Raw genomic sequence first — 21799 nt, forward strand, 5'->3', positions numbered from 1 at the left:
GGTGCGAGGCGGAAAGTGAAGAGTCATTTCCAACATTTCTGCCATGCAGCCTCAGAATAAATGGCGAGAAAACCGTGTGCAATCTATGTATGAATCTCCAGTATGGGCTACTAGTCAGTGAGGCATCACACCAGTGCATGAGGTCAGTTGAATATCCCATGGATTCCTCCAGATTTTATTTCAACAGACTGCTGCTGCTGTTGCTTGTAGCGACTCCTATCATGGTATATCACTCAGAAAGCGGAGACCAGCAAGATGTGTGACACACCCAAGGGCACAGTCATGATGCTTTGTAAGGCAATGTGACCAGTCACCTGTGAAGTATCTGGCACCTCGCACTATAAGCCCCATAGTTAGTCATGGAAGTCAACAGACTATATTGTTTTAATTAATCGTCCTGAGATTCCTGGTAATCTACCAGTACATGAAGGTAAATTAGGAATTTAACAGGATTGAGAAGATAAACTCGGAGCAGAGGGATGAACACAGGTTCAAGTTTGGGAAAGGCGAGTTTAGGATAGATACCAGGAAATATTTCTTCATCACAGGCTAATCAACAACTGGAACAGATTTCCAGCAAAAGTGGCTAAGAACAAGATACTGGAATTATTTAAGAATCAACTCAGTGGTGTAGTGGAAAGGCAGGAGGTTTGATATGCAGAAAGTTACCCTTGTGTTCTTATTTGCAAGGTCCTTAGTTACCTGCATTTGTTTTCACATCACGGCCTGACCTTTCCCAGTGGGGAAGAGATTTTCACTCTGATTTCAATATTTCTTTGCCTGCTCCTGATCTGGTGGATCAGTCTTACTGACTCTTCGCCTGTCAGATTTCTGTCTCCCAGCCTGCTGTACTCTCTGTCTCGCAGCCTGCTACACTCTTCCTATCTCACCTCCTGCATTTTCTGTCTCTGTTCGCTGCACTCTCTGTGTCTCTCAGCCTGATGCACTCTCCCCATCTCTTAGCTTGCTGCCCTGTCTCTCTATCAACTGTACACTGACATTTCTGCCTACATGCTGCTCAGAGTACCACAGCTGTGAGTCCCATTCTTCTCTTTTCCTTGTCTCTGTAACTTGGTCAGTCTCTGGTTCAGAAGGAACCTCCACATTCTGCATCCTTTGAGACTCACAGTCCAGCATTGCCTTCTAATGCTGATTAAGCAATTGGATTCAACACATTTAGACTCACGTTGTTTTTTCTGTTTGGATGCTGGCCGATTTTTATTGAAAACATTTTATTTCTTATCTGTGTTTTGGCCCACTTTCACCAGAGCTGCCAACAATAGGGAGATGTATTTAAGTGGGAACACAGGGGCAAAGCCATTTAAACACGAACCAAAAATTACTTAGTCATATCAGTCGGTGAGTACTAACACCATTTGTACACAATGCTCTGATATTTTAATAAAGGCATTAACCATTTATTTTTAATTTCTAGGCTATCTTTACTTGATAAGTCTGTTTGCATTCCTCAGCCAGATTTCCCTCAGTCACAGGATTACTGCTGGTAGTGGACGCATATTGAATAGTAATATTCAAAAGGGAAATGGATAAATACTCGATTGGAAAACATTTGCAGGGGTATGGGGAAAGAACAGGGGACTAGGATTAATTGGATAGCTCTTTCAAAGAGCCAGCACAGACACGATGGGCCAAATGGCCTCTTTCTGTACTGTGTTGTGCTATGATTCTAAGTCCCACAGCATCCACCTGCCCTTCCTTCAAAGAAGTTCTGGTCTCTGTTGCCCACCCTCCCAGTGCGTGGAGTAATGAAGATGTCCAATAGTCCAAGTTGAATGAATCAAACCCTTGTTGAGCGCCTCTTTCCTGGCTGCCATGAGCTGTAGAAATAAATTGAATATCATAATCCCGAAGGAGGTAATTAGGCACGACCAGTCTGTGTTGCAACTCGTCATGGTCACACTTAACCAGTTCCCATGTCCCTCAATCCTGTTACCCTTCATCCAACCTTTGAATCATAGCTCCTGCCTCAACTGATAAATCTGGAAGTGAATTTTGCATCCTCAACTCCCTGTGCAAAGAATTCTTTTCCTCCCCTCGGTTAACAATCACTTACATTTAACCTTGTATCCATGCTCCCTCGTACTTGACCTCTTAACTACTGGATTGGACTTATTTTCAGCTGCTAAGGCCCTAAGCCTTGGAATTCCTTCCCTAAACCTCTCTGCCTCACTACTTCTCTCTCCACCTTTTAAGATGCTCCTTGAAACCTACCTCTCTAACCAAGCTCTTGGTTATCTGTCCTAATATCTCCTTACGTGGCTCAGTGACAAATTTTGTCTGATTATGCTTCTGTGAAGCATCTTAGGACATTTTACTGTTGCTAAAGGTGCTACGTAAATGCAAGTCATTGGTGCTTCTGTACACTTCTGTCATATCGCCTGTAATCTGTGTGGCTCCAACAAGCAGAGTCTGGTAGCGATGAGCTTTAACTGTATTGTGCACAATATTGTGGGGCAACTCTATAACTTGAGATGTGTTGTTCAGTGTTAGTACTCAAACTGGCAAGTACAAAGTAAGTTTGGTCGCATAAGCTTAAAAAAAATCACAATAACACCATTAAAATTACCTATGAATTTGTTATTGTGCCTTTATTAGTGTTTTATGAAGAGTCACAAACTTCTCTCCAAAGCTCGGGTTGAGGTAGATATTTATGCCATATTGTCACACCACATCTGAGTCTGCTAAAGGAAAGTCTTGCATTTATATAGTGCCTTTCACGACCTCAGGATGCCCCGAAGTGTCAATGAAGCACTTTTTGAGGGCAGTCACTGTTATAATGCAGGAAACGTGGCATCCAAGCTATGCACAGCAAGATCCCACAAACAGCAGTGTAATAATGACCAGGTAGTTTTAGTGACGTTGGTTGAGGGATACACATTGGATAGGACACTGGGGAGTTCCTCTTCGAATTGTGCCATGTGATCTTTTATGTACACTTGAGAGGGCAGACAGGTGTAACTTTTCATCCAAAAGACCGCATCTCTGACAGTGCAGCACTCCCCCAGTACTGCAGCAAAGTGCCAGCCTTGATTATGTGCAAAAGTCTCTGCTGTTTCACATATACCGCACTTTCAACATGTGCAATGTGGAGAATTCTCCTTATGGAGAATGTCTTCCTTCACAGTATTTATGTTTGTCTTCCAAATGATTTGAAGGAAAATTGTAAGATGAATCTTTGCTACTGTTCTCAGGCAAAACTTCCACAAAAACTAATAATGAGTGTTTCTTTTTTTAAACCTCAAACAGAGCTTGTCTCAGACAGCGAGCAAGAGGGGGGAAAAAACAGCCAAACACCCATGCTTCTTTTTGTTTATAATGCAAATTCAAAAATAATTCTTGTTTGTAGAAAGATACTTGGAGTTGAAAAGTAATAACAGTTAACAAAAAATTGTGTCTTTCTGCATGCGGTAATTTTAAACATTTCTGAGTTTCTTTGTTTCATCCAATTATTTGAAAGTGAGCTCATGTTGCATTTTAAAAGCTTTTTTTCCCACAGATAAAGAATTACAGTAAAAGTTTTGCATCCAAACGTTCTTTATACTTGGTGCAGCAAAGCTGTTTCTGAGACATAAAATCTTTTATTGCGGCAGCTGTGTTTTGTTCGGACTTAGAATTCAAAAATAATAATTTCTTGAAACATTCCATTCTGCAGCTGTACTATCTAATTCTTCATTCAGCTGCAGTGATTGAGGGAATACAAGGAAGAATTTGCAATTGTGTAACATCTTATTACATCCTCAGGATGTCCTAAGTATTTTGCAACCAATGAGTTTCTTCTGAAAATGCATTCACTAATTGTTATTTAGGCAGCCAATTTGTGCAGACCAAGTTCCCACAAATGAATGGTCGGGCAATCTGTGTTTTGCGCTGTTTGCTGCAGTTTCCTCCACTTGCCTGCAACTTTGAAAGAGCATGCTTTACTGTGCAAAATCAACATTCGGTAATAAATGGCAGGAAAAAACCCAGCAGGTCCATCAAGACTGTGCCCCACACTCATGATGGCTGGAGCAACACTTTCCACTCATTCACCCTGCCCCCATTCCATAAGGGTTATGGAACCAAGGCGGGTAGATGGGGTTAAGATACAGATCAGCCATGATTTGATTGTACGGCGGAACAAGCTTGAAGGGCCGAATGGCCTCCCCTATTTCCTATGTTCCTGATTATCGGCTGTGTTATGCAGTGGGCTCGCACTGAGGAGGAATTGCTCAAAATTGTTTCGCTTAGGACCCTTACAAGCGGGCCGTACTCACCACTCCCTCGCAGCTCTGCAGTTGAGGTGGGCCATTCACTGGAGGAAGTGTGCAGTTACAGGCCTCTTTAATTGCAAGTTCTTGTATTATTTCCCCAAATTGTTTTCATTTTAAAGATTACTCGCAGGACTTGTTGCGAAATGAAGGGGATTATCGTGAAAGTTGCGCAGTCTAATATTTGCACACTTTCACAGTTCATGGTACAATGTGGAGGAGATGGATTGAATGGTAACTGCTCTGGGGAGAGTACAGAGGACGTTTATCAGAATGTTGCCAGGGCTTGAAAGTTGCAGCTATGAGGAAAGATTGGATCTGCTAGGGCTGTTTTCCTTAGAACAGAGGAAGCTGACTTAATTGAGGTGTATAAAATTATGAGGGGCCTAGTTGGAGTAGACAGGAAGAACCTGTTTCCCCTAGCGGAGAAGTCAATTACCGGGGGGACACAGATTTAAGATGATTGGTAGAAGGACTAGAGGGGACATGAGGAAGAACTGTTTCACCCGGAGGGTGGTGCGTGTCTGGAATTCACAGCCAGGAGCATTGGTGGAGACAGAAACACTCGATTCATTTAAAAGGTACCTGGACATGCACCTGAAGTGCTGTAACCTGCAAGGCTACGGACCAGGTGCTGGAAGGTGGGATTATATTGTGTGGCTATTTTTTCCAGCCGGTGCAGACATGATGGGCTGAATGGCCTCCTTCTGTGCCGCAACTTTTCTATGGTACTTCCAGGTATGTCAATCGGTGGTCGAAGACAGGTTCTGCATGTTTCAGTGGAATTACTCATTGTAAGAGTCGAGCTCCTTCCTGGACTGAAAACTCAGGACGAGTGTGGTGAAGAAGGATTGAGGGAAGTGGGACAGAGAATTATTGGGTGCCAAGTGTGTGGTCCATGTGCATGTTGAGAGGGAGGAGCTGGTGGTGGGGGTTGAGGTATGGTGGGGGATTGGACACTCAAACAGGACAAGGCAAGGGGGACTGTGACTATCAGTTGGCCTTAGGCTCTTCACCCATGGATTGTGTCGGGTGAAAGCTGTGGAGGTATGTCCTGCATTACCCTAGCCTTGGCATTATAAAGACGTTCAACTACTTTAGGAGCACAGAGATAACCAGAGAAAGAAATACTCAGCTCAATGAACAGGATATGCAGAGTCCAGTCTCTATGAACGAGGGCTTCAATATGTCAAGCTGCCTGGACAATTCCCTCGTGACTTTGACATCGCGAACCCCAAATATGGAAATAAAGCTTGTACTTTGGGGAGAAGTTGGGAGCGGGGGGGGGGAGACTTTAAGCTCGTTCTGTGTTCTCAGTTGGAGCAAATTACAAACAGGGTGCTCCCAAAAGGTGCAAATATATTTTGAGACAACAGCTAAACTGGCTTGAATGCTGAGTTCCAATACCATGAAAGGATTGACTTTTGCAGCGACATGTATTGTCACAGTGAGATGATCACTGAAGTTTGATCAAACTTTGCTGTATGAATAGCTCCTGTAAATATTAATACCCTCCCAGAGACCCTCGAGCCCAGACTAGCTTATGAACAGAAAAAAGGTGCTATCACGGTTGAAAATGATTTATTTTAGTATACAACATAATGTTTCAGTAAGTGAACACAGAGAGTCATCTAATGACAGACTCATCCTGTGGGCTCCTCTCAGGTTCCGAGACCACAAGTTGTAAAACTCTGGTTTAAAGCTTTTCCCTCTGCGGGCATCAAAGTGAAGAATGAATGAATTTGGAATTCATCAGCATAAAATATATTTAACAGATGAAAATTGACAGGTACTTTAGTTAAGATAAAGAAGCGTAATTTTACTGTACTCACCCTGTAACAACATTTCATCTGACTCCGATTGCTGAATGCACATGAAATTGGATTCGGTGTCCAGGTTTGGCAACATAGCGGACCCAGAAGTTACCAGTTATACTCAAGCTCAGGACTGCACTGATTACACAGAGGTGCTTTGAATCTGACAATGGTGAATACTCAGGCAGAGCAGTGAAACCCTCTCCACAGGAAGAGGAGGAGGGGCATGGCCACTCAATGGACTGACATGTTCATTGACCACTCATGGGTTGTCCCATATCATCCAATGTGTCAGAGAATAAGTAACCGTAACAGGAGCTCCTTCTACTAACATATTAACCCTATCAGTACTTATCCTGGTATTTTTCCATCAAAATTATACTAGTTTATTCAGGAGGCTATACTAACTGAGAAAGTAATCCATAAATAGGATACCAAGATAGAGTCTTTTATGGGGCAGAAGGTGGCCATTCGGCCCATTGACTCCATGCCACCTCTCCATGGAGCAATCCAGTCAGTCCCTCTCCCCTGCTCGATCCCTGCAGATAGACGTCACTGAATTTTTATTTTGGAGGGGGTTTGTTTCACCATTTCAGAGAACATAGAGCTGCACGTTAGATACGTAGCTGTGGTTCGGTGGGTCATACTTTTGTCTCTGAGTCACAAGGTTGTGGGTCCAAGTCCCACTCCAGAGACTGGCGTATAAACACTGGGTTGACACTCCTGAGGGAGTGCTGCAGGGTCAGAGGTACTGTCTTTTGGATGAGATGTTACACCAGGGCCACGTCTGCCTTCTTTGATGGATGAAAAATGGGGGTAACAGTGTAAGTGAGTGAGGAACCATAGTGTAAAATGGGGGGAGGGGAAGGCAGGAGCTGTAAATGGAGAGCCACAGTTCAAATGGGGCAAACAGCGTAAGTGGGGGGTGGGGCGAGGAATTCCCAATAACTAATTTCATGACTCCAACAGCAGAGTCACCTCACCATTTAGTGAGTTTTGTTATGTTTTACTACATTAAAGTCACTATACAACTGCAAGTTGTGTTGTTGTTTACCATGCTATCTGTAGGGATACCAACCTTCCAAGATTGCTCTGGAATTTCCAGCAATTGAGGATCAACCTGCGCTGTGAGAAACGGTCAGGCAAGAAATCATCAGAGCCTGAATAAATTGTGTTTTTATTTTCTTTGAACATTTTGTTTATTAATTATAGAAATATTGGAGTCGGGAGGATAAAGGATTATTTGGTATGTGGGTGGAGGTGGAAGGTCATGTGATGCAACCTTTAGGAATATGTCCAACCAGAGTTGGCATCTTCATGCCATCAGCTCCTGGAACCAGTGTTGACAGGTGCAGCAGTCTAAAAATACCTGAAGACTTCAACACCCATTGCAGATTCGGACTGTAAACGATAAGATCCTGTCTAACCTGGGCTGGGGTGCCCCTGCCAAGTGAGTTACTATCCACGTTACATATTGATTCCTGGCTCTGCCTTGTACTCCACACTGTTCCTGACCAGCAAGGTTATAATGGTGGGCAGTTCAAAGGAGGGCTGTTATCTAAAGTCTATAAACTTATCAGAAACTTTTCATTCATTTCTGATAAGTTTATAGAACACAGGATATTGAATAAACAGTAGAGGGGAAGGCAGCTCCAGAGACAAGTGGTGTGAATTTAGATGCTCGCTCTGAGGTGTGTCACATGTTTGTTTATTCCTTTTCCTCCAGGAAACTATCATATTCAATGAATCACAATTTAAGGGTTCCTGTGTGCAGCCATATTGGTTTTCCATGTGGTTGGGGAACCAGTATTTGGAACATCTCTTCGCTGGCACAGTTGGCAAAGAGAGGATGTCGTGGATGCCATAGAGACAAGAATGAGCCAGACTCAGAGCCCTACGGCTAAGAAGAGGACAAAGCAATCTGTTTGATTGGTACCCCATCCACTGGCTTAAAGATCCACTCACTTCACCACCATTGCACCCTGGCACAGTGCATACTCTCTAGAGGATGCACTGCAGCAATTCGCTAAAGCTTCTTAAACGGAACTTTCTAATCCCCCGACCTCTACCACCTAGAAGGACAAGGGCAGCAGATGCATGGGAACACCACCACCTTCTCAAGGGCATCTGGGAAATAGACAATAGATTTATAAACATTTTGTCTAGGGTTGCCAACTGCTTGGATGTATTCCAGGAGATCTCCAGCATGGTAAACAACAACACAACTTGCATTCAGATAGTGACTTTAATGTAGTAAAACACTGGCGAGCAAGATAATGAAAAATCCCAAGGCGTTTTATAAGTATATTAAGGGTAAGAGGATAACCAGGGAAAGAGTAGGGCCCATTAGGGACCAAAGTGGCAATCTGTGTGTGGAGCCGGAGGACATAGGTGAGGTTTTAAATGATTACTTTTCATCAGTGTTCACTATGGAGAAGGACGATGCAGGTGTAGAGATCAGGGAGGGAGATTATGATACACTTGAATCATATTAGCGTTGAAAGGGAGGAAATATTAGCTGGTTTAGCAGGCTTAAAAGTGGATAAATCCTCAGGCCCAGATGAGATATATCCCAGGCTGTTATGTGAGGCAAGGGAGGAGATAGTAGGGGCTTTGACACAAATTTTCAAATCCTCTCTGGCCACAGGAGAGGTACCAGAGGATTGGAGGACAGTGAATGTGGTACCATTATTCAAGAAGGGTAGCAGGGATAAACCAGGTAATTACAGGCCAGTGAGTCTAACATCAGTGGTTGGGAAAATATTGGAAAAAATTCTGAGGGACAGGATTAATCTCCACTTGGAGAGGCAGGGATTAATCAGGGATAGTCAGCATGGCTTTGACAGGCGGAGATCGTGTCGAAATAACTAGATTGAATTTTTCGAGGAGATGACTAGATGTGTAGATGAGGGTAAAGCTATAGATGTAGTATACATAGATTTCAGTAAGGCTTTTGATAAGGTCCCGCATGGGAGATTGGTTAAGAAGGTAAGAGGCCATGGGATCCAGGGCAATTTGGCAAATTGGATCCAAAATTGGCTTAGTGGCAGGAGGCAGAGGGTGATGGTCAAGGGCAGTTTTTGCGATTGGAAGCCAGTGGTGTACCACAGGGATCGGTGCTGGGATCCTTGCTGTTTGTAGTGTACATTAATGATTTAGACGTGAATATAGGAGATATGATCAGTAAGTTCGCAGATGACACGAAAATTGGTGGTGTTGTAAATAGTGAGGAGGATGTTGCCTGGGCTGGAACATTGCAGCTATGAAGAGAGACTGAAAAGGCTAGGGCTGTTTTGCTTGGAGCAGAGAAGGCTGAGGGGAGACATGACTGAGGTGTACAAGATTATGAGGGGCATTGATAGGTTAGCTAGGAAGAAACTTTTTCCCTTAGCGGAGGGGTCAATAACCAGGGGGGCATAGATTTCGGGTAAGGGGCAGGAGGTTTAGGGGAGATTTGAGGAAACATGATTTCACCCAGAGGGTGGTTGGAATCTGGAACGCACTGCCTGAAGAGGTGGTGGAGGCAGGAACCCTCACAACATTCAAGAAGTATTTAGATGAGCACTTGAAACGCCATAGCGTACAGGACTATGGGCCAGTTGCAGGAATATGGGATTAGAACAGTTGGGTGCTGTATGGCCGGTACAGACAAGATGGGCCAAAGGGCCTGTTTCTGTGTTGGATGACTCTATGACACGATTTCTAACTGTCCCACCCCCACACATTCATCATTGGCCACCCAACATGTCGATCATTGTGACACATTAACCTCCCGCACCAATTGGAAAGCAGCAGACTCTTGATTACCCGATTGGATGATTTTTGACTGTCAATCAAACATCCTTTCCCACCCCCGATCCAATATTTTAACAGTCACTACATGAAAGTTTTCAAAGAAAATGAAAAAAAAACACAAATTATTTAATGTTCCCGTGACTTTTCTCAATTCCTGGAGACTGCAGTCTAAGCAATGTGGTTATCTCTTACTTGCCCTCTGAAATGGCCTAGCAAGCCACTCAGTTGTACCTAACCGATACGAAGTCAATAAAAAGGAATGAAACCGGACGGACCACCTGGCATCGACCTAGGCACCGGAAACGACAACGGCAAACCCAGCCCTGTTGACCCTGCAAAGTCCTCCTTACTAACATCTGGGGGCTTGTGCCAAAGTTGGGAGAGCTGTCCCACAGACTAGTCAAGCAACTGCCTGACATAGTCATACTCACGGAATCATACCTTACAGACAATGTCCCAGACACTGCCATCACCATCCCCAGGTATGTCCTGTCCCACCGGCAGGACAGACCCACCAGAGGTGGCACAGTGGTATACAGTAGGGAGGGAGTTGCCCTGGGAGTCCTCAACATCGACTCCGGACCCCATGAAGTCTCATGGCATCAGGTCAAACATGGGCAAGGTAACCTCCTACTGATTACCACCTACCGCCCTCCCTCAGCTGATGACTCAGTACTCCACCATGTTGAACACCACTTGGAGGAAGCACTGAGGGTGGCAAGGGCACAAAATGTACTCTGGGTGGGGGACTTCAAAATCCATCTCCAAGAGTGACTCGGTAGCACCACTACTGACCGAGCACTAAAGGACATAGCTGCTAGACAGGGTCTGCGGCAGGTGGTGGGGGAACCAACACGAGGCAAAAACATACTTGACCTTGTCCTCACCAATCTGCCTGCCGCAGATGCTTCTGTCCATGACTGTATTAGTAGGAGTGACCACCGCACAGTCCTTGTGGAGACGAAGTCCCGCCTTCACATTGAGGATACCATCCGTCGTGTTGTGTGGCACTATCACCGTGCTAAATGGGATAGATTTCGAACAGATCTAGCAATGCAAAACTGGGTATCCATGAGGCACTGTGGGCCATCAGCAGCAGCAGAATTGTACTCAACCACAATCTGTAACCTCATGGCCCGGCATATCCCCCACTCTACCATTACCATCAAGCCAGGAGACCAACCTTGGTTCAATGAAGAGTGCAGGAGGGCATGCCAGGAGCAGCACCAGGCATACCTCAAAATGAGGTGTCAACCTGGTGAAGCTACAAAACAGGACTACCTGCATGCCAAACTGCGTAAGCAGCATGCGATAGACAGAGCTAAGCGATCCCATAACCAATGGATCAGATCGACGGTCTGCAGTCCTGCCACATCCAGCCGTGAATGATGGTGGACAATTAAACAACTAACTGGCAGAGGTGACTCCACAAATATCCCCATCCTCAATGATGGGGGAGCCCAGCACATCAGTGCGAAAGATAAGGCTGAAGCATTTGCAACAATCTTCAGCCAGAAGTGCCGAGTTGATGATCCATCTCGGCCTCCTCCTGAAGTCCCCAGCATCACAGATGCCAGACTTCAGCCAATTCGATTCACTCCGCGTGATATCAAGAAACGACTGAAGGCACTGGATACTGCAAAAGCTATGGGGCCCTGACAATATTCCAGCAATAGTACTGACACGGAACACAAAAGTCCGAATGTATCAGGCCTGTGTTCTCAGTACCTTGCTCTATGGCAGCGAGGCCTGGACAACATATGTCAGCCAAGAGCGACGTATCAATTCATTCCATCTTTGCTGCCTCCGGAGAATACTTGGCATCAGGTGGCAGGACCGTATCTCCAACACAGAAGTCCTCGAGCGGCCAACATCCCCAGCTTGTACACACTACTGAGTCAGCGGCGCTTGAGATGGCTTGGCCATGTGAGCCGCATGGAAGATGGCAGGATCCCCAAAGACACATTGTACAGCGAGCTCGCCACTGGTATCAGACCCACCGGCTGTCCATGTCTCCGCTTTAAAGACGCCTGCAAACGCGACATGAAATCCTGTGACATTGATCACAAGTCGTGGGAGTCAGTTGCCAGCGTTCGCCAGAGCTGGCGGGCAGCCATAAAGACAGGGCTAAAATGTGGCGAGTCGAAGAGACTTAGTAGTTGGCAGGAAAAAAGACAGAGGCGCAAGGGGAGAGCCAACTGTGCAACAGCCCCGACAAACAAATTTCTCTGCAGCACCTGTGGAAGAGCCTGTCACTCTAGAATTGGCCTTTATAGCCACTCCAGGCGCTGCTTCACAAACCACTGACCACCTCCAGGCGCGTATCCATTGTCTCTCGAGATAAGGAGGCCCAAAAGAAAAAGTACTGAAGACCTGTGCTCCAGAACTTGCCGCGTCCCTAGCCAAGCTGTTCCAGTACAGCTACAACACTGGCATCGACCCTGCAATGTGGAAAATTGCCCAGGTATGTCCTGTACTCAAAAATCAGGACAAGTCCAACCCGGCCAATTACCGCCCCATCAGCCGACTCTCAATCATCTGTAAAGTGATGGAAGGTGTCATCAACAGTGCCATCAAGCGGCACTTGCTTAGCAATAACCTGCTCAGTGACGCTCAGTTTGGGTTCCGCCAGGGCCACTCAGCTCCTGACCTCATTCCAGCCTTGGTTCAAACATGGACAAAAGAGCTGAACTCAAGAGGTGAGGTGAGAGTGACTGCCCTTGATATCAAGGCAGCATTTGACCGAGTGTGGCATCAAGGAGCCCTAGCAAAACTGGAGTCAATGGGAATCAGGGGGAAAACCCTCCGCTGGCTGGAGTCATACCGAGCACAAAGGAAGATGGTTGTAGTTGTTGGAGGTCAATCATCTGAGCTCCAGGACATCACTGCAGGAGTTCCTCATGGTAGTGTCCTGGGCCCAACCATCTTCAGCTGCTTCATCAATGACCTTCCTTCAATCATAAGGTCAGAAGTGGGGATGTTCGCGGATGATTGCACAATGTTCAGCACCATTCGTGACTCCTCAGATACTGAAGCAGTCCGTGTAGAAATGCAGCAAGTCCAGGACAATATCCAGGCTTGGGCTGATAAGTGGCAAGTAACATTCGCGCCACACAAGTGTCAGGCAATGACCATCTCCAACAAGAGAGAATCTAACCATCTCCCCTTGACATTCAACAGCATTACCATCGCTGAATCCCCCACTATCAATATGCTGGGGGTTATCATTGACCAGAAACTGAACTGGAGTAGCCATATAAATACCGTGGGTACAAGAGCAGGTCAGAGGCTAGGAATCCTGAGGCGAGTAACTCACTTCCTGACTCCCCAAAGCCTGTCCACCATCTACAAGGCACAGTCAGGAGTGTGATGAAATACTCCGACTTGCCTGGATGGGTGCAGCTCCAACAACACTCAAGAAGCTCGACACCATCCAGGACAAAGTAGCCCGCTTGATTGGCACCCCATCTACAAACATTCACTCCCTCCACCACCGACGCACAGTGGCAGCAGTGTGTACCATCTCCAAGATGCACTGCAGCAATGCACCAAGGCTCCTTAGACAGCACCTTCCAAACCCGCGACCTCTACCAACTCGAAGGACAAGGGCAGCAAATACATGGGAACACCACCACCTGCAAGTTCCCCTCCAAGTCACACACCATCCTGACTTGGAACTATATCGCCGTTCCTTCACTGTCACTGGGTCAAAACCCTGGAACTCCCTTCCTAACAGCACTGTGGATGTACCTACCCCACATGGACTGCAGCGGTTCAAGAAGGCAGCTCACCACCACCTTCTCAAGGGCAATTAGGGATGGGCAATAAATGCTGGCCTAGCCAGTGTCGCCCACATCCCATGAATGAATTAAACAAAAGCGTGGAGGGTTGGTGATGCTAACATCACACATCTCAGAAACATGCCAAAGCTCTTGATTTGCAATAAATAACTTTGAAGTGCAGTTCATGAGGAGAATCACAAGGATCAGACTTGCATCTGTCAATCATCAGCCAGTTATATTTTTCAGTATTTAGTTGACTTACTTGTTATTGCTGTTTTACACCTTGTACTTTCAGAATTTATAAGGGGGAGAGGGAAGATGGTGTGGGGTAGGCGGGAGTGTGTGAATATTTGTAGGTGGTCCCTCCACACAGAAAACATTGTCCTGGAGTCTCAAGGAACTGTAGATTAATCTTCAGGATACTGCTGGGAGAAAGCCACTCATGCAGGCAAATGCATTGATTGTTTTGGACACACTGAGATCCCACAAACACCAGTGAGATGAATGATCGGCTAATCATTATTTTATGATGTTGTTGGTTGGGAGAAGATTGTTGGCTCTGAGTATCGGGAGAGATCTCCGTACTTCTTCAGACGCTTGGCATCTTTACTATCTAATTGAGCCATCAAAGCAGGCACTTGTGTCCTTGGTTCACTCGTCTCATCAAAAGGGCAGCACTTCCAACAATGCCATTCCTCTTCATTATTGCACTGAAGCATGACCCTGGGTTACATGCTAAAGCCCTGCCTGAGGCTTAAACCCAAAATCTCCTGACCCGTCAGTAAGAGTGACCAACTGAAAGTAAGTCAGTTTACAAAGGAGATTACCAAGTTGTACAAAGTACTTACAGGACTGAAAGAGGCCATTCAGGTCCATGCTAGTCTTTAAGCCGCACAAGATCCTCCTCCCTCCTGCCTTCATATAGCCCCATCAATAAATCCTTCTATTTATACAACCAGATCACATTCCAAAGCACTTTACAGCCAATGAAGTCCTTTTGAAGTGTAGTCATTGTTGTAATGTAGGAAACCATTTTGTACACAGCAAGCTCCCACGGACAGTAACATGATAATGACCAGCTAACTTGTTTTCACGATGTTTGTCACATCTAGTGTACAGCACATAAACTTACCATTTGGTCTATGCTGGTGTTAATGCTCCACGCAAGCCTCTTCCCACTCTACTTTGACCAACTCCATCAGCATATCCTTCTATTTCTTTCTCCCTCATGTGTTTTACTAGCTTCCCCTTAAGTGCATCCATGCTATTCACCTCAACTACTCTCTGTGGTAGAGATGAATGAGTATCTGGTCAAGAATGAGATGAGTGATTATAGAACTAATTAGATCGAGATAATTAAACAGATTAAAGAACACTCCTGATTCCAATCCTTCGGAGCTTTTATATTTGGGCTGATCTGCAAAAATCCAGACAGTTCATACTCGCATCATCAGACCAGGCTCCTGAGATACAGAGAGCAAATTCTCTCTCGGTAGAGGCGCATCCAGCTTTATTGAGCACAGAGATCTTATTGGGAAGAACCAAGGCTTCGTTTGTGTGCTAGTTTCACCAACTAAAACTGACAATGTTACTCACACAAAGGTCCCCTTTGCGTGTCTACTGAGAACCATTGTAACTTTCAGGGATTGGCTTGCGTGGTTTCTAGAGTGGGATAGGAAAAAGTCGAGTCCCCAGTAACAGATCTTTGTGGGAACATCTCAAAGTTCTTTGGGAATGTCAAGTATGGTCATGGCTGAATAATGGAGATTGTGACATTAGTCCGATAGCTATATTACAAGGAGCAATTTTGTAGGTTTATATTGTGGGACGATTTCCCTGTGTGTGTTCAGCTTCTCGAGATTAATAAAGCCCTTACAGTACAAATTATATATGGGAAGGAGTGGGAGAGATGAAAGAATGATATTCTGTACTGCCTTATTGTTCTATCCATATTGCAACAACAAGTTTCAATCATTCAGGGACCTCATGCAGAAGAATAACTCAGAAGAGAAAAGTAGAATGCTAAGCTGGAGATAGGAGAGATTAGAGGGAGGAGATTGAGGACACCATCAAAAATAGTAGGCATAGCAAGGTGTTAAGAGTGAGGTCCAGAGAGCAGAGGCAGAATGGTGAAAGAATTGGCTACCTACAGGTACATAGGGAAGATGTGAATGAGCACAGGTCGTGATGCTTTTCTGTTTATAGACCTGTTAAAAATATCTCACAAGATAGCATTTTCAAGGCAATGACAATCCTTTAAGTGGACTAATTTATGTAGATCCAAACTGAAGCTTATTGTCCTGGCCTCAACTGTCCTTCTTGACTCATTACCTTCTGCTATTACCCTTTGTGTATAGATATATTTCAAGGCCTTGTTTCTAACTTTGCCCCTCACAATCCTGAACCTCTACCCTCTTGTCCTGTTGGACCATCTGAAATATTGTTCCAGATGTAGACTTGCAGGTGATAGGTAAATTGGCTGTTGTAAATTGCCCCTAGTGTAGGTAGTTGGTAAGGAATATGGGATTACTGTAGGGTTAGTATAAATGGGTGGTTGTTGGTCGGCACAGACTCGGTGGGCCGAAGGGCCTGTTTCAGTGCTGTATCTCTAAATAAATAAATAAATAAATGTATCCCTTTATCCCTCTAAGTATCTCCTCCCTCTGAGAGAAATCTCTTTGGATGCTGAAAAGGCCCTGCTTTTTATTGATAGATTTTTCTAACTGGCACTCATCCATTATATTGTTGCGGAAATCCCAAGTTATTTGCATGATTTTTTGATTTTTTTAAGAGATGCAGCACTGAAACAGGCCCTTCAGCCCACCGAGTCCGTGCCGACCAAGAACCACCCATTTATACTAACCCTACAGTAATCCCATATTCCCTATCTACCCTAGGAGCAATTTACCTTGGCCAATTTACCTATCACCTGCAAGTCTTTGGCGGTGGGAGGAAACCGGAGCACCCGGCGAAAACCCACGCGGTCACACTTGCATACTCCGCACAGGCAGTACCCAGAATTGAACCCAGGTCCCTGGAGCTGTGAGGCTGCGGTGGTAATCACTGCGCCACTTTGTGTGATGGTAGTTCTCTACTTGTAGGATTTTAACCCAGGTCAGAACACTTTGCACTTCAAATTTGCCACTAATCAGTCACTAATTGCTGTATTTCCTTTGTATCATTGTGCTTGAAATTGAAAATTTGGGGATTTTATATGATTTGGACAATTGCAGCAGATGCTTTCTGACTTGTGAGGAGTAAGGAGAGTCTCCTTGTACCCAAATTAAAAAGAAATATTTTAAGTCCTTAAATCTACACTTCAATGTATCAATGATCTGAAGCCTGTCAATATCGGCACAAAACAACTAACCCACACACTGATCCTGGGTAACCTGTCTACACCCCCATTTAAGCTGCTTTAGATTGGAACTGCTCCGATAAGATCCCTAAACTGAACCTCAATATTAAACTCCCTGAGCTTAGACCCGATTTAACATTGAGTCTAAACCCCAATTTTAAACTGCCAGAGATTGGATGCCCTCATCACAGGGCCAAGCTAGGTTTTCTTTCTATAAAATCTATAAATTAAGTTATGCTGCTGTATAGTTAAAGATAAAAAGCCCTTATTTGCCACAAGCTTTTCACTCAGGGGATATTTATACATTGATAGGAAGGAAATAGAGATGAATGAGTGTAGCAAGATATGTCTTGCTCTGCATACACTTGCCCTCATTTTTAGCCTGGCCTGTCCAAAAACACGTGAGACCAAAAAGATTGACTATGTCATGCTGATACTGGCTCACAGGGAGTTTTAAAGGAACTGGTTCTGAATAGAGGTTGACAAATCGCCTTCTGCAGTGACAGAGTTTATATTAAAATGCATAATTTCATCTTGCAAAATGGGGCAATTTTAGGCTACAAATGACCTTGTGTAACTCGAGCATTTAGTCATTGTGACAAAAGTAAGAATATGGTGCATTGGGTTCCCTCCCCCCTTCCCTTTAAGAGAGACTTAATTTGGGATAAAGAATTGTTAGTATCAGAAATGTTGCATACAATTACAATTCACTCTAGATGATTATGTATAAACTGCCGCAGGGGATTCCAAACAAGTGTTTTTGATCTGGTTTTGAAATCTATCCTGGTCTCAGAGACTGACCGCTCTAGCCCAATCAGACGATAGTTAACATAAAGACCGACTTTAACAAAAGTCGTGGGATTTGGCTACCTGACCAATGGGAGCTTGTTTCTCTAACAAAGACAATTTCCTTCCAATGAGCTTACCATAATCAGCAGGGTAATCCAACCGTCCCCTGTGCAGTATTGTTCTTTGGTCAATATGCAGAGGGTTGAGATGGACAATGACTGTTTTTTTCTCCCTCAGCCCCCCTATCATTCTCCCTCCCCACTACATAGGTGGAATGTGACGATCCAGTCACCCAGCTGAGAACTCTCAACGACTCAGGAGAGAACACATTAAACCCAGCAGGAACTGAAGTCAATAAGACTGACCATCAGGCAGGGCTGAGACACAGACTGATAACCCCTGGCAAGTGCACAAAACAACTCTTGAATTTCCTTTCCCTCATTTTGACAGCTAAGACAACTCCTGACTTGCTAGTCATCCTGGGCACATTGACAACAAACATGGCTACTCACTCGTATCAAACAGCTCCTGCATCGGTGAAGCTTGTGGCACCTCTCTGGCAAAGCTCACTGACATATTTTACCACTCTGAGCCGCACATTACGCAAAGCAAACCAGTGGGTAAATCTTCAAAATTAGTCCTTTGTTTTTGCAGGAGAAGAAATTCGGTTGTATCTGATGAAGTAAAAGTAAGTGAACCCTTCCCTCATCCATCACACATCGTGCAAACTGGACTTTGCCCACATTCTGATTGCTGAGATGTAGTAAATTGTAACTCCACCTAACGATAGGCTGTGTAATCAGATGAGAACTAGGCCTACAGCCTCTCGCTTAGGCCCAGTCACAAAAACTCGTCAAGTGCACATTCATCCGAAATCTGTGTGTGTATGCGTGTGTGAAAGACAAATAGGAGATAAGGTTTGTTGACAGATAGTGAAGTGAAAAAAAATGATTAACTCGATGACTCCAAGGAATCGGAGCAGAAGTCTTTTCCAAATAATTTTTTCACCAACCTCTCAAAAGAGGCGTGAAAGCAAGAGGGTTGGCTTTCCGTAGGAGTCACTGAACTCATTAATCTTTGAAAAGTTCATTCAGTTTTTATTGTTCCCTGATATGGAATAATTGCAACAATAAAAGTTGCACTTTTTAGCCGATTTTAGGTTTTTAGGTGAGGGGGCGGTGTAATTATTTACTGTGGTTGCCATGGATATCTTGTTTGACTGCCTTAGGGAGCCAGAGAGGAAATTTCTCTGTTTTTGGTTTGCCTATCTCAGGAGTTGCAGGACTGGGGGTAGGAGCTAGTGAGTGGGTTGATGATACCTGTAGACAGCAGCCTGTTTGGATGGATGTGACAAGCTAAATGGAATTGCTGGCTTTGTCCTGGCCTTCCCAGTATGCTCGGAAGACGTATAGAATTATAGAATGTTCCAGCACAGAAGGAGACCACATGGCCCCAACTTGACTGTGTTGACTATTTGAAAAAACTATCAAATAATCCCACTCGCCCCTACCCTTCCCCACAGCCCTGCACATTTTCCGCTTCAAATATCTATCCAATTTCCTTTTGAAAGTTACTATTGAATCTGTTTTCACCGCCCTTTCAGGCATTGCATTCTAGATCACAGCAACACAGTGGCGTAGTGGTAATGTCACTGAACCAGTAATCCAGAGGCCCAGGTAAATGTCCTAGGGACACAGGTTCAAATCCCACCATAGAATCATAGAGTCAAAGAGTTCTACAGCACAGAAACAGGTCCTTTGGCCCATCGTGTCCGTGCCAACCATCAAACACCTGACTATTCTAATCCCATTTTCCAGCACTTGGCCCATGGCCTTGTATGCTATGGCGTTTCAAGTGCTCATCTAAATACTTCTTAAATGCTGTGAGGGTTCCTGTCTCTACTACCTCTTCAGCAGTGCGTTCCAGATTCCAACCACCCTTTGGGTGAAAATATTTTTCCTCAAATCCCCTCTAAACCTCCTGCCCCTTACCTTAAATCTGTGCCCCCTGGTTATTGACCCCTCCGCAAAGGGGGAAAAGTTTCTTCCTGTCTAACCTATCAATGCCCCTCATAATTTTGTATACTTCAATCATATCTCCCCTCAACCTTCTCTGCTCTAAGGAAAACAACCTTAGCCTTTTCAGTCTCTCTTCATTGCTGAAATGCTCCAGCCCAGGCAACATCCTGGTGAAATAAAAACAAGAAATGCTGGAATCACTCAGCACGTCTGGCAGCATCTGTGGAAAGAGAAGCAGAGTTAACGTTTCGAAACGTTAACTCTGCTTCTCTTTCCACAGATGCTGCCAGACGTGCTGAGTGATTCCAGCATTTCTTGTTTTTATTTCAGATTTCCAGCATCTGCAGTATTTTGCTTTTAACATCCTGGTGAATCTCCTTTGCACCCTCTCCAGTGCAATCACATCCTTCCTATATTGTGGTGCCCAGAACTGTACACAGTACTCCAGCTGTGGTTTAACTAGCGTTTTATACATCTAGTGGCAACCAAGGCAGCTGGTGGAATTTAAATTCAATCAGTTAATAAATTCAATTGATCAATTTTTAAAAATCATGGATTGAAAGCTAGTCTCAGTAATGGTGCCATGAAACTATCATCGATTGATGTTAAAACCCATCTGGTTCACGAATATCTTTGAGGGAAGGACATCGGCTGTTCTTACCTGGTCTGGCCTACATGTGACTCCAGACACACAACAATGAGGGTTGAGTCTGAACTATCCTCTGAAGTGGCCTAGCAAACCACTCAGTTTTCAAGGGCAATTAAGGATGGGCAACAAATGCTGGCCTGGCCAGTGACACCCACATCCCATGAAAGAATTTTTAAAAACCCCGCTGCATAAAAATTTTCATCTCATCTAGCTTCTGGTTCTTAAATCTGTGTCCTCTGGCTACCAATCCCCTTACCATTGGAAACAGTTATTCCTTACTTGCTCTATCAAAACACCTCACTATAAAAGTATTCACAATGTAGCTAAGGAACAATTTGTAACTCTCCTTCCCTTCATCTGTGGCCCTGTGGAGGCTTTTGCTGATCCATATACCTCCCTCCAAAGCCTAGCTGGCAAGATTGAAATCAAGCCTCACTGTGTAGGAAAGCCTGGAGTCACATGCAGCCTAGACCCATGACCCATGATGCTGTAGAACAATGTGTGGGAGACAACTTTTGAAGCACATTTTGAATGGTGTGGTAGCGCTTTTTAATTGTTCTTGGACCATGGAAAAGAATGGTAAGGCAGGATTTATTGCCCATCCCTGGTTGCTCTGAGGACATTAAGAATCAACTGTGTGGGTCTGGAGTCACATATGGACTGAGGTGGCCAGGGGAGGCGGATTCCCTTCCCCTGAAGGATAGTAGTGTTGTGGTTACAGTACTCGCATTGGATTAACAGCCTAGAGGTCAGGATTTCAAATCCCACCATTGATCAATTATGGAATGGAATCTAGTTATCTGTGGGCAAAGAAGCTTCTGGATTGTGATGAAAACTCAACAGGTTCATGACTGTAGTCCCATCTTACATGATTAACTCTCAGTGCTATCTAAATTGGCTGAGCAAGCACTCAGAGGGACAAAGAAAGTCCTCTATCCCCCTTCTCGGGAAAATGAGGGATTGACCATAAACAACTACAATGACAACTTGCATTTATATAGTGCCTTTAATATAGTAAAACATCCTCACAGGAGTGATCTATCAAGCAGAACGTGGCACTGAGCCACACAGAAGGAGATATTAGGACGGTGACAAAAAACCTTGTCAGAGGTAGGTTTTAAGGAGCATCTTAAAGGAGGAGAGGGAGGTGGAGAGGTTTAGTGGGTAAGCAATTAGCACTCACTATCCTCACAGTCTAGTTGTACCAATGAAGACTTGATGAGTTACCAGCAAAGCAGCCACCCAATCAGAGCACAGCCTGGAATACTGACTTCAGAGCTGGAGAAGATGTCAAAGAAACCAGATCCACAAACTCTCTGGCATCGG

General features: G+C 44.7%; 1 protein-coding gene across 3 annotated transcripts in view; it reads right to left on the reverse strand.

Moving 5' to 3' along the window:
- The window catches only part of LOC137355730 (nuclear receptor subfamily 5 group A member 2-like), a 42698-nt gene extending 24025 nt beyond the window's left edge, over window positions 1–18673 (reverse strand). For 2 of the 3 annotated variants that reach the window (XM_068021202.1, XM_068021200.1), the window contains exon 1: window positions 6101–6333. In XM_068021202.1, coding sequence (XP_067877303.1) covers window positions 6101–6118 — 18 coding nt within the window. In that variant the 5' untranslated portion in view covers window positions 6119–6333. Of the gene's footprint in view, window positions 1–6100; window positions 6334–18318 lie in introns of those variants that run through there. The other variant, XM_068021201.1, reaches the window with a different exon arrangement.
- Window positions 18674–21799: the final 3126 nt, after the last annotated feature.

This window comes from Heterodontus francisci, chromosome 43 (genome assembly GCF_036365525.1).
Source record: "Heterodontus francisci isolate sHetFra1 chromosome 43, sHetFra1.hap1, whole genome shotgun sequence".
Classification (NCBI taxonomy): Eukaryota; Metazoa; Chordata; class Chondrichthyes; order Heterodontiformes; family Heterodontidae; genus Heterodontus; species Heterodontus francisci.